This window comes from Myotis lucifugus, unplaced genomic scaffold (assembly GCF_000147115.1).
Source record: "Myotis lucifugus unplaced genomic scaffold, Myoluc2.0 scaffold_1119, whole genome shotgun sequence".
Lineage (NCBI taxonomy): Eukaryota > Metazoa > Chordata > Mammalia > Chiroptera > Vespertilionidae > Myotis > Myotis lucifugus.
The window spans coordinates 65,335-77,965 of record NW_005872167.1 but is presented as its reverse complement, the minus strand read 5'-3'; the positions used below and the strand labels follow the sequence as shown (position 1 = coordinate 77,965).

Sequence of the window (12,631 nt, the reverse complement as noted above, 5' to 3'; positions counted from 1 at the left end):
TTTCTCTCTCTCTCTCTCCCCCCAGTTAAATTGGTTTGGAAAGGGAAGAAGCCCACATTAAATGAATGCTTTAAGAAAATAATTTGCTCATCAATAGGGTAATTATTTCAGACTTTTTTCAGCAGTAATAATGGACTGACATACCTATATACTCATTTGTCCATTATTAACAGTGGCTTGCATTTTTACTTTGGCTGGTCAGCTTAGGGCAGTGTCTAGAGCAGGGGTGGGCAAACTTTTTGACTCGAGGGCCACAATGGGTTCTTAAACTGGACCGGAGGGCCGGAACAAAAGCATGGATGGAGTATTTGTGTGAACTAATATAAATTCAAAGTAAACATCATTACATAAAAGGGTACGGTCTTTTTTTTTTTTAGTTTTATTCATTTCAAACGGGCCGGATCCAGCCCGCGGGCCGTAGTTTGCCCACGGCTGGTCTAGAGTATGGAATAGAGCAGTGTTCACTGGTCCACATTGGGGTGCAATCTGAGTACCATACCTTAACCTGTTGCACTAACCTGCCTAAGACCAGAGGTTCCGGGAAAAAGAAAGAAATGGCTGCCAGAGAGTTGAAACCTGGGTTTTGTTATAGACCAGCCCTTCCTAGTCATTGGTGTTGAATGTCAGCAGAGCAAAGACATGTCCACCGAATGACTAACAATACCTCAGGGGGCTCTCTTTGGGAGTAGAAATCTAGTAAAGAAATATTTTGAAATACTGTATTTCAAATGAATATATTCAGTGACTTGTTTTTACTAGTAGGTTAGAATCTGAATTTTCCCTTCGTCTTTTCTACAGAATACTTCAAACGTTGTGCAGAAAACTAAGACTTCCGGAAACGTTCCATTTTCGCCACTTAGCACACCTCACACCCGGCTTTGTCGGTGCAGATCTGATGGCACTCTGCCGGGAGGCAGCCATGTGTGCAGTCAGCAGGGTCTTAATGCGGCTGCCGGATGCACAGAAGAAAGAGCCTGAGACGGAAGGGTTTCCACGTGAAGGAGGCCAGGGAGAAAGGATGGGAACTGAGCCCACTTACACAACACAAGTGCTTTCCAGACAGGTACCTAAACTGCCCTTCAAATGTTCTTCATTTGTGTGACCTTACCAGCAAGCGTCGTCGTCGTTGAGGTTTATGATTTTCTGTTGTCTTGGCATTTTATCTTTAGAATAATTATAAGTTATGCCCAGAGTGTCTGTAATTTCAAAATTACAAGTTGGTTGGTTGGTGGTGTTTTTTGTTTATCCTGAATAAATTCATTTTACAATAATGATTATGACATTCTGGAGCAGGCGTTGGCAAACTATGGGCCTTCAGCCTACCAGCTGTTTTTGTAAATGAATGTTGTTATTGGAACACAGCTCTGGTCATTTACTTACATGTTGTCTATTTCCACTCTCACCTTTCACAGCAGACTCTACACAGGAGTCCTGCAGCAGAGACGTGTGCTCTCTAGCCCTTCATGGAAGTGTGCTGACTCCTCTTAGAGCATTGGGCACTCAGTTCTACTTCCTGGTTACCTTTTGGTTAGGCGGACTAGGAAAGTGCTGGCACAACCATACTTTATCTCTAGCTGCAGGTGGTTCTGGATGACAGTCCTATGAATGTGAGAGGGGCATTGATCATTCTAGGTCACTGTTAAAATTTTGAGTTTTGTAAATCACGAAACCTCAAAATAACATTTTTACGGCATTTGAAGGTTTGCACGGAGGGTGTCTCCGTATTATATAATTTGATCCATGTAACTTTTCCAAGTAAATATCATTACTTTCCTCATTTTATAATCAGAGAAACTAAGGTTAAGAGATTGTGACTTGCCTAAGGCCCTGCTCCCTCTACTTTCCAGAGCAGGAACTTAGATCTAGTAGGTCTTTGGTTTTTCAAATTATTTTTGTCTTACTCATTTGGAACCACAATTTTATCTGTTAAAAATATAAATGTATCCCTTTTATAATGTTGCATATAGGTTAGGATTTTATAAATTGAATTATTCAGAGTTACTCTTTATACTTGTCCTTTCATTTTCTTCACAAGGCAAGAAATCTGCCTTTGAAGTTCAAGATTGAAATTTTACTGCCATCAGAGTAACTTTGTTTTAATTTCACCAAAATACAGCTGCTCTTAAATATTTATAAATGAAACTGGAAATAACATGGTTATTGAAATGAATCTGTGCCAACTGCTTATATTTGCTGTAGCTAGCCGTCGTATAGAATGCAAAAATCATTCTTCTGTATTTGAGTATAATTGGTTTTCCTTCTTTGCCCAATTATATTATCTATTTAGAATAAAATTAACTTCTTGTGTCAGTGGAGATGATTATTAAAATGCTTAGGAGTTTACTGTAGCTTGCAGAAATATTACAGAAATAATTTTCAAAAGTACAAAAAGTAGTGTTTCGACAAACTTGGTCATTTTTCTTTTCTTCTCCCAATCGCTCCCGCTAAGGATGAATTGCAGAGCCTGCTGAGGTTGCTAAGAAACCGGGATCCCCTCTCGGAGGAGCAGCTGCAAGGACTGTGCATTGAGATGAATGACTTCATTGTCGCTCTGTCCTCAGTCCAGCCCTCTGCCAAAAGGGAAGGCTTTGTCACGGTCCCCAACGTGACATGGGCAGATGTTGGTGCCCTGGAAGACATTCGAGAGGAGCTCACCATGGCGATATTGGTAGGTGTGTCTGTAGCTAAATGCCGCTGGCACGTGTGACGGGTACATGACCACACATGTGTACTAGGTTGTACATGTTCTGTGGTAGTAACATGAAGCCCCAATGATGGTTTTTCATTTTTCTGAGATCTTTTTTAGACTTACTCTGTTGGTTGTGCATGAATTCTGTGAGAGTAAGTAAAAATGAAAGTTTAGGTTTCAATCAAGACCAAATTGTCGGAGAAAGACTTTCTGAACTTAGTCAGGCTCACGAGGGTCACAGCAGTTTAATGCCCATGAAACTTAGGGTTTTTCTTTACTCTTTTTCACGCTGCTGATCATTTCGGGGTTCATGAATGAAGTGTGATCTCTGCAGAGATGTGTAACTATTGAGAGAAAATGCATGGAGGTTACAGCGAACAGGTGGTTCTGGCTTTTGACCATGTAGAGCACTGCTGCTTTTGGTTTCTTAAAGGAGGACATTGCCTACAATTCTTATAGCCTGGAAATTTAGATAATTTTTTTAGAAACTTTTATGGTCAAAATGTTTTCAGAACTTACATTTTAAGTATGGATTCCTCAGAGCAGGTACTTTTTTGTTTCCCACCGTATATGCCTGGAGCAGGTAAGCACTTGGTCCCAGGCACTGTTCGTCCCTTCGGGCCTCGTGATCAGTGCTGACAGTGGGCCTCCGGAGAGCATGTGACACGCAGTATCAAAGGACGCTTGTAACAGATCACTGCGGTTCTACTTCCAGGCACCAGTCCGGAACCCAGATCAGTTCCAAGCTCTCGGATTGGTAACTCCGGCCGGAGTCCTCCTCGCCGGTCCTCCCGGCTGTGGGAAAACGCTGCTGGCGAAGGTATGGTCTATTACTAAATGACCTTTCTTAATGCTTCCAGTACCTTTACAAGGCATTGCTATCAAGAAGTTCGAGAACAGAGGAGGGGGTGAGAACATCACAGTCTTGGTCTGCACCATGTACAACAGTTTTAGGAAAACATGGCCAGAAAGAAGGCCCTGCGTGCTAAAATGTGAATCCACCAGGTGGAAGCCATCCCCTGCCTGGGTGCCTTACAATGTTTGTTTTTAATCTTGCCTGACAGTGAGTGCAAGATTCGTGATGCTGCCCATGAAAAATTCAGTCATGTCCACTATATTTCATTTGGAAGCCAAAGAAGATTTCTGATCATTTCAGGAACTATTGGGGGTTTTGATGGGTTAAATCTTAGGTACCTGGCATTTAGATGTTGAAAACCTAATGTGAATGAGTCAGACCTCATTAGATATATATCCTGACTCTCCCTTACTTAATGAGTTGAGAGATAGGAGACTTATGAAATTGGCAGCAGGAAAGACAAAGATTGAGAGGATAATCTTCATGTTGAGCAATTTTTGGTGGCGGAGCATGCATACATTCATGGTTCAGCATGTATTTATTGAGCTACTGACTTTGCCAGAAATTGTTCCAGGTGCTAGGGATAAACTTGTGCTAATAGAATTTATTGTCTGTTTAGAAGGGGCAGGCAGTAAACAACAAAATTACAGATTCAGCTTAAGTTCTAAAGGAAATAAACAGATTGTTATGATGGATTGATTGGGAGATGGCTATTGTGGGTATGGTGTTCAAGGGATGGTGATATTTTATATATTTTTTTCATTGATTTCAGAGAGGAAGGGAGAGAGAGATAGAAACATCAATGATGAGAGAGAATCATTGATCTGCTGCCTCCTGCATGCCCCCCATTGGTGATCAAGCCCGCAACCCAGGCATGGGCCCTTGACCTGAATCGAACCCAGGACCCTTCAGTCCGCAGGCCGGCGCTCTATCCACTGAGCCAAACCAGCTAGGGCAAGGGATGGGTGGTATTTAAAGAGTCCTGAAGAAGCCCTAACTGGTTTGGCTCAGTGGATAGAGCATCGGCCCTACGGACTGAAGGAGTCCCAGGTTCAATTCCTGTTAAGGGCCTGTGCTGGGTTGCAGGCTCGATCCCCAGTAAGGGGCGAGCAGGGAGGCAGCCAATCAATCATTCTCATCATTGATGTTTCAACCTCTCTCTCCCTCTCCTTTTCTCTCTGAAATCAATTTTTTTAAAAAAGTATTAAAAAAAATAGCCCACTAATACCCTTAGTAGAGGCTTAAATTGTTTTTTTTACATTTTGGTTAATGAATGAATGATTGCTTTCGTTGGGCAAGGTATTTCTTGATACAGAGATGATGATCTTTCATTAGAATTCCAAGTTAGGGCTACACATGTATAACATTTACATAAATATTTTGTGTCCCTTTCCTCTGATTTCTAGTCTTCATGATTCTTAGAAAGTTTTAGGTTGACATTTCTTTTTATTTATTTCTCTTTTCCCATAAGTCTCCTCTCCTTCTAATTAGAAAGAAGCAACAATAAAAGTGGGAAAATAGAGTATACGCCACAAGAAATCCCCATGTTATCATAAATGATTGTTATTATTCTATTGTATATTTGTCTTATTTGTATCTCTTTGTTTCCTTTTACTAGGCTGTTGCAAATGAGTCTGGACTAAATTTTATATCTGTCAAGGGCCCAGAATTACTAAATATGGTAAGTTGTGGCATTAGCCATTGTTTAGATAAGGAAGGTAATGATCTTTCAAATTACAGGGTAGAATATCTTCAGATTTTTGAAACAATTGTCAAATTTTGGTGAAATCACCTCTGTAGGAATGAAGAAATGGAACCTTCCTCTGCTGTACGTAGTATATGTACTTTCTTAATTAAGTCTGGTAACTTCTGAGTCTCAGTTTTCTCACCTGCAAAATGGAAATAATTGTAATAATTAACATTTTAAAGTGTTTACTCTGTACCATAAATTTTTAAAGCACTTGACATACATTATTCTTCAATAACCCTGTGAGATACAAATTCTTGTTTCCTCTGATTCACAGATGAGGAAACTTAAGTTTAGCGGGTGGAGGAGGAGAAAGGAGGGATAAATCGTGAGGGAAGGAAACTTGACTTGGGTGGTAAACAAATGCAATATACAGATGATGTACTGTAGAATTGTGTACCTGAAGCCTATATAATTTTATTAACCAGTGTCACCCCCAATATATTCAGGTAAAAAAAAGAAACTTAAGTTTGGGGGTTTTATATAACGTGGTCAGAGTCTGCCAGCCAGGAAGTAGTAAAGCTAAGGTTTGAATCTGGGTTGTCTGACTCCTGGATCTGCTTTCCTTGTCCTAGTGTTGTGTGCCTCAAATGAGTATTAATAAATAAAAATAAGTATTAATAAATAAAAATACTCTGGGGAAAGAAATCACTAAAGTGATATATAATAATTTCTTTCAGCACTTAAGCAATTTATATCTCAAATTTAAGAGACTGAATTTATTTCCTGTCCATTCTGTAACATTTAAACAGACACAATGAGAATGGTATCATTTGTTTTAAAAGGCTTTTTAGTCCTGGCAGGTGTGGCTCAGTTGGTTGAGCGTTGTCCCATGTACGAAGAAGTCACCAGTTTAATTCCTGGTCAGGTCACATGCCTGGGTTGCTGGCTCGATCCCCAGTAGGGGGCATGCAGGAGGCTGCAGATTGATGTTTCTCATATTGATGTTTCTTCAACCTTGTCAGTGCAACCAAACAATATAAAAGAACTGACAGTAAGATTTTGGACTTGGTACTCAGAATGTCATTATTAACTTCAGGGGTAATATTTTCAGTAATTTCAGTGTTTTAAAAAGCCAGGTTATGATTGCAAACTGAATGGCAAATAAGGAATTAGAGATAAGTATAGGATCCTTATTTGAAGTATTTCTTAAAGGCCAAGATAGGAGTTTTTCTTTTGTTTGCTTATTTCTAATCAGTGTTGTCTTTGTTAAGATTGATTTTAATCTGTCCTTTGAACTAGGTTTACCTTCTCCTAAATTAAATTTCCTTTTACATAGTCATTTTGGTTTGCTATATCTGAAGTCCCTTTGCCAGCTATATTGATTATTCTTTTCCATCCCCATTTGAAACTTTATCTCTCACAACCCACTGATACCTTTTCTTTTTTTTTCTTTTTTTGAATATATATATATATATATGTGTGTGTGTGTATATATACACACACACACACACACCCACACACACACACATATTATTTTTTATATATATTGTTTTTTTTTACTGATTTCAGAGAGGAAGGGAGAGGGAGAGAGAGATAGAAACATCAATGATGAGAGAGGATCATTGATTGGTTGCCTCCTGTACACCCCCTACTGGGGATCGAGGCCGCAACCCGGGTATGTGCCCTTGACCAGAATTGAACCCAGGACCCTTTAGTCCGCAGCTGGCGTTCTATCCACTGAACAAAACCAGCTAGGGCCTGATAACCTTTTCTTTAAAAATATCTGCTAAATATTTTGGTTTAGTTACCCAAATATAATTTTTGCTAAATTAGATTTTTCGGGGAACTAAATTGTTCTACTGCATTTGTATACTGCACAGGATATTATGATCAGAGAAAAATTTGAAACGGTCATGACTTCTACTTTCCAGTACTTTACGATATGATACAATGAACATGGAAGAGCTCACAGTTACAATAGTATAAAATGCTCTAAGAGCAAAGAAGGGAGTAATGGGGGTCTTTTCAAATGCAAGAACTGTTTGGCGGTAGGTTGGGAAAGCAGCTCAAGTAAGGGAAGCAAAATGAGCTAAAGTACAAAGAAAAGTCCAGGATACATGTGAGGGAAAGACAGCTCTATTCAAATGAGAAAACAGATACTTTAATCACTGTCATCTGATGCAGTCTACTCCTTAATTACTTTATTATGACCATATAGTCATAAAATAACATCAGAGATACTTTATGATAGGAGATTGTTGGCATCAGATTCTGTTTTACCTAGCAGTTTTATTACGACAAAACTGCTTTTCTTAAACTAGTTTGAAATTTTATAAGAACAATTTCTTATGCCTAGCTAAAAGTGAAACCATATTCTTACATGTAACTTTTTATTTTAATTGTCCTAATGTTATATATAGCTGCTAGTGAGTTACTGTTATTTCTTGACTGATCTTAATATTTTGTAGTTTGATTTTGATTTTTACATACATTATGCCATATAACAGCTGTTAGATTCCCAGCTGGCTTAGTTTGCCTCTTCTGATGCTTTATGACAAAATAGCACTTCCTTTAGCAAGATGATGTACAAATGACAGTAGAACAGTAAATTGTCTTGTTCGCATTTAAAATACTGTTTGAATTAATGAGAATTATTGCTGGGTATTTTATATGCATAAAAATTAGGAGGTCACTTCTAAAATAGAATTGTGAGATTTTTTTGATCTAGAGAAGACCTTACATTGCATTTAGACTTCATTTTATAAATGAGGAAATTTATAAGCTTAAATAATAGCTAATTTTATTAAATGAAACCACATAAAACTGACTATTCTTATAGGTCAGAAATGGGCAAATACCAGTAGTTGCCTATGACTCAACCTAATACTTTTTTGGACTCTGACGTACAAATGTCATTTAAAACTGGTTTTACTATAATTTGCCTTGAACCCCTAAGTTGAACCATCTCTCCATTTATCTCCTGTCTGTGTGTTCAGTACGTCGGTGAAAGCGAGCGTGCTGTGCGGCAGGTTTTTCAACGAGCCAAGAACTCGGCGCCCTGTGTGATCTTCTTTGATGAAGTGGATGCCTTATGCCCTCGAAGATCAGACCGAGAGGTAGCTGTTACTGAGTCGTCCTTTACAGAATTCTCTTTGAGCACCACAAACCTTTTTAAACAAGTTTTTATAAAGTTTCTATAAAGTTCAAGGAGTTCTTGTAAAGTCATTCCTCGAGAACATTGCGACTCTTTTTGCGAAGTAACCTAGTAATTTGAAATCAGGACTGAGGGATAACAGTTGCATTTTTATTAACCTCTGTATCCTGTTTTTTGGGGGGGTTTTTTAGTATGTTAGTTTGGTTACACATATCGGATTCACACAAATGAGTAGCTGGGACTGGAAATGAGACTGATTTTGAAAAGTCTGCCTTGTCATCTTAAGATTCTCCAGTTAAATGCGTTCTTGAGGCAGGAGAAAATGTAATTTAAGACACTCACTCACAATAGGGCCAGGTAATGTGCTCTGACTCAGCACCATTACACTCCGGGGAAGATAAAACTTGGTCGGCATTGACTGCCACTTGCATTACTATGCTGAGTCATAGTTCTTAGAAATTTCAGCACAGAGAGTGCCTCGAAACAGCTGTTATCAGGAAGATTGCTATGTAAGAATTGGAAGCATAGAGATCACATGTTTCTGTGGTTTCTTTTCGCATAATTATTCTGTGTATGTTCTCGTAGGTGGTGAAACATTTATTCAGTGGCTCCTAGTGAAACATTTACTCAGTGGCTCCTTTTACTCAAGAATCCCCAGAAACATTAAATAGTTGAAAAAACAAACCTGACGACTATAAATGTGATTCATAGTAAAGCAATGTTGTTTCCTCATCCAGTAGTCATCAATGGCATCGCAGCATATGCTTATTACAGTCTCGTCTGATAGGGATGTCAGTGGCCAGGGCAGAGGTCCTTCCTGTTGCCTGCCAGCTGTCATGTCCTAAAGTCTAGTGTGGAATCCAGAGGCAAACACTACACTTCTGTCCCGCTGATTTGTCCCCGTTGACCAACCCCCAGAACTTTTCTCTCGGGTGTTGCCCTGAGGTAGCTGCACTTGTGCTGGATACTTAAAGGAAAAGAGAAAAAGACCCAGTGTCCCAGATGAGGCATCTGATATCCCAGGAAATCTGGTCTGGCGTTCAAAAGTTCAGTCTAGATTTGTCCAAAAGGAAATTTGATGTGGCTCTTAGATCCTTGAATAACTAAGAGGCATAGACTTTGGAGTCATAAATCTGAGTTTGAGTTTCATTTCTGCCCTTATCTTGCTGTGAGACCATGGACAAATAGCATCCTCTCTCAGCCACAATTTCATATCGAAAATGTGGATAAAATAAGAGGATTGCCCAGCTGGTGTGGTTCAGTGGTTGAGCGTCAACATATGAAGCAGGAGGTCACAGTTTGATTCCTTGTCAGAGCACATGCCAGGTGGCAGGCTCGATTCTTGGTAGGGTCATGCAGAAGGCAGCCAATCAGTGATGATTCTCATCATTAATATTTTCCTCTCCCTTCCTCTCTGAAATAATAAAAATATATCTTTTTTAAAAAGGTTTGCTGGGGAAACATGGGAATGAGAACATGTTTTGTCCAGTGCTTGTACAGTAACCAGTCAGGGAATGATCATTGTTATCTCTTGAGAAAAACATATGAGCAAGTGTATTATTTTGTATGGCGAAATAAAATTGGTGGTGGATTTTTCCTTTTACTGGGGGCTGATGGAGCTGTGTTTGTTTCTTTTTAGACTGGGGCAAGCGTCCGAGTGGTGAATCAGCTCCTCACAGAGATGGATGGTCTGGAAACGCGTCAGCAGGTTTTCATCATGGCAGCCACTAACAGGCCAGGTAAGACAAAGCATTCAAAAACATACGGTTTACATACATCCTGGTCAAGGAATAACTAAAAGGGTTCACAAGTTGAAATAAAACCTTAGAAAGCTTTTATGTAAGCTATAGAGAAAACATAGTATTGCCTGGATTTCATGAGTTTTTGTTTTGTTTTGTTTTCTGTGTTGCCGCTCAGAAAGTTCTCCTGTTGGCAGAGAACCATGTAACATACACTTTTCTTTGTTTGGTGTAACATGCACTTTTGACCACAGAAACAGGAATCTGAATTTGTGTCCTATGGCAGTGATGGCGAACCTTTTGAGCTCGGCATGTCAGCATTTTGAAAAACCCTAACTTCACTCTGGTGCCGTGTCACATATAGAAATTTTTTGATATTTGCAACCATAGTAAAACAAAGACTTATATTTTTGATATTTATTTTATATATTTAAATGCCATTTAACAAAGAAAAATCAACCAAAAAATGAGTTCACATATCACCTCTGACACGCGTGTCATAGGTTCGCCATCACTGTCCTGTGGTTTCTCTCAAGCTGATAGGAAACAGCAATGAGACTCTTTTCTTTGTATCTGAAGGTTGAAGATAGGTTTTTAAGATTTTATACTGGAACCATGTCCCTGTACCTGTGTTTAACTATTATTTAAAATAGTTTATAAGCTTAAGCACTCAATGAAGGATTTAGAAAAAGGCTCAGAACCTCAAAGGTGCTAGAGGTGGCTTTTACTCTGGATCCTAAATTTTCTTCACTTTGTTTAATTACTTGCCATCCCTATGAGCCACTGTGTCATAGCTGCCCCTACATTGATGTTTGTGTTAACTCTGATAGCAGTGATAGGGTAATTTAATTTCTTAAGTGGACCTTATCAGTTGTCAAGCTGATACAATTTTTCATTTCATGTAAATTACCATGGAAACTCAAAACCTTCATGAATTATATGCCATTTTATTGTAAAATGAAAAATCCAAAGTTGTTATGGTTTATACTTTGACTCTTGTAATAATGAAATGCTCTCTTTGGAATCAGAACGAGGTTTGAGTCCTGGCCACAGCACTTCATATCGTAGTAACTGCTCTGTTTCAACCCAAACTGGTCTAACACCAGAGAAGTAGATTTTAAGTCAGTTCTGACTCACCACCTGGAGTTAGTGTCAGGCCTGCAAGTTAAGGAGTCAGTCCTCTACAAAACTGCCGCCACTCAGATGCAGCCACAGTGGAATCTCCAGGGCACTCACACTTCTGATCAACCTGCTACAAATTTGAGAATTTCCATGACCCCCCTCAAGTTCAGTCATTCACCAGAACAACTAACAGACTAATCGATGTTTCTCTCTCATCAATGTTTCTAACTCTCCATCTCTCTCCCTTTCTCTCTGTAAAAAATCAATAAAATATATTTAAAAAATAAAAAAAAAAAAAGGAGTCAGTCCTCTACAAAACTGCCGCCGCTCAGATGCAGCCACAGTGGTATCTCCAGGGCACTCACACTTCTGATCAGCCTGCTATAAATGTGAGAATTCCCATGACCCCCCTCAAGTTCAGTCATTCACCAGAACAACTAATAGAATTCAGAAATGCACTGTATTTACAATGACAGTTTATCATAAGGGACACCCACCCGTACAGGTAGTTCTTGGAGGGCGTATGGAGTTTCAGTGCCCTCTCTCCATGGAGTCGGGACCCATCATCCTCTGGGCGCATCACTGTGTTCATGAACTGGGCCGCACCCTTGAGCTTTGATGCAGTTCTTTTATGAGGGCTGTATAATGCAGCCATGATTGACTGAATCACTGGCCTGTGATGGAAGTCAGTCTTCAGCTTCCCCTGCCCTCCCCAGAGGTCTTGGTCCAAGTTCCAACCCTCTAATCGCTTGGTTGGTCTTTCTGGTAACTGTCCCCATCCTGAGGTTATCTTGGCACCAGCGAAGTCATCTCATTAGCATAACAAAGACTCCTAACTCAGGAAATTCCAAGGATTTTTGAAGGAGTATGCCAAGAACCAGGGGCAAAGATCAAATTATCTTTTATTGTACCACATTAATCTTGTGCATATATTACTTCATCTTGCTAACCATCATGTCTTCATCTCTGAAATGAAGATAATAATACCTAATTGTCAGGTGAAGTGATATTAGCAATCTACCACAGTGTGTGGCAAGTAGCTATTTAGTAATTATCATCATTGTCGCCAGCACTTGTGGTAATAACAGTAGGAACAGTCATTGGGTCATAAAGTCACAGCTTTCCTAGAAGAAAGCTTGAAAGTCCCTCGGATTTGGACAGAATCACCTCCTACATTTCCAAAGTAGATACACAGCTTTGTAGCAAATTTCAAGTAGAGAGTCTTTGGTCTGATGTCTAGAATAACATATTCTGTGTACCGGCGCTCATTATTGGTCATGTTTGCTTAATGTAAAAACTTAGTGTAATCTCTGTAGAGTATCCTATGTAATAAAAGTGCAATATGCAAATTGACCAAACTGCGGAACAACCAGTCAGTGGG

General features: G+C 39.4%; 1 protein-coding gene across 2 annotated transcripts in view; it reads left to right on the top strand.

Moving 5' to 3' along the window:
• The window catches only part of NVL (nuclear VCP-like), a 45,031-nt gene that overhangs the window by 15,388 nt on the left and 17,012 nt on the right, over nt 1–12,631 (top strand). For both annotated transcript variants that reach the window (XM_014449330.2, XM_023748076.1), the window contains 6 exons: nt 799–1,063; nt 2,450–2,668; nt 3,405–3,509; nt 5,164–5,226; nt 8,232–8,351; nt 10,029–10,128. In XM_014449330.2, coding sequence (XP_014304816.2) covers nt 799–1,063; nt 2,450–2,668; nt 3,405–3,509; nt 5,164–5,226; nt 8,232–8,351; nt 10,029–10,128 — 872 coding nt within the window. The remainder of the gene's footprint in view (nt 1–798; nt 1,064–2,449; nt 2,669–3,404; nt 3,510–5,163; nt 5,227–8,231; nt 8,352–10,028; nt 10,129–12,631) is intronic.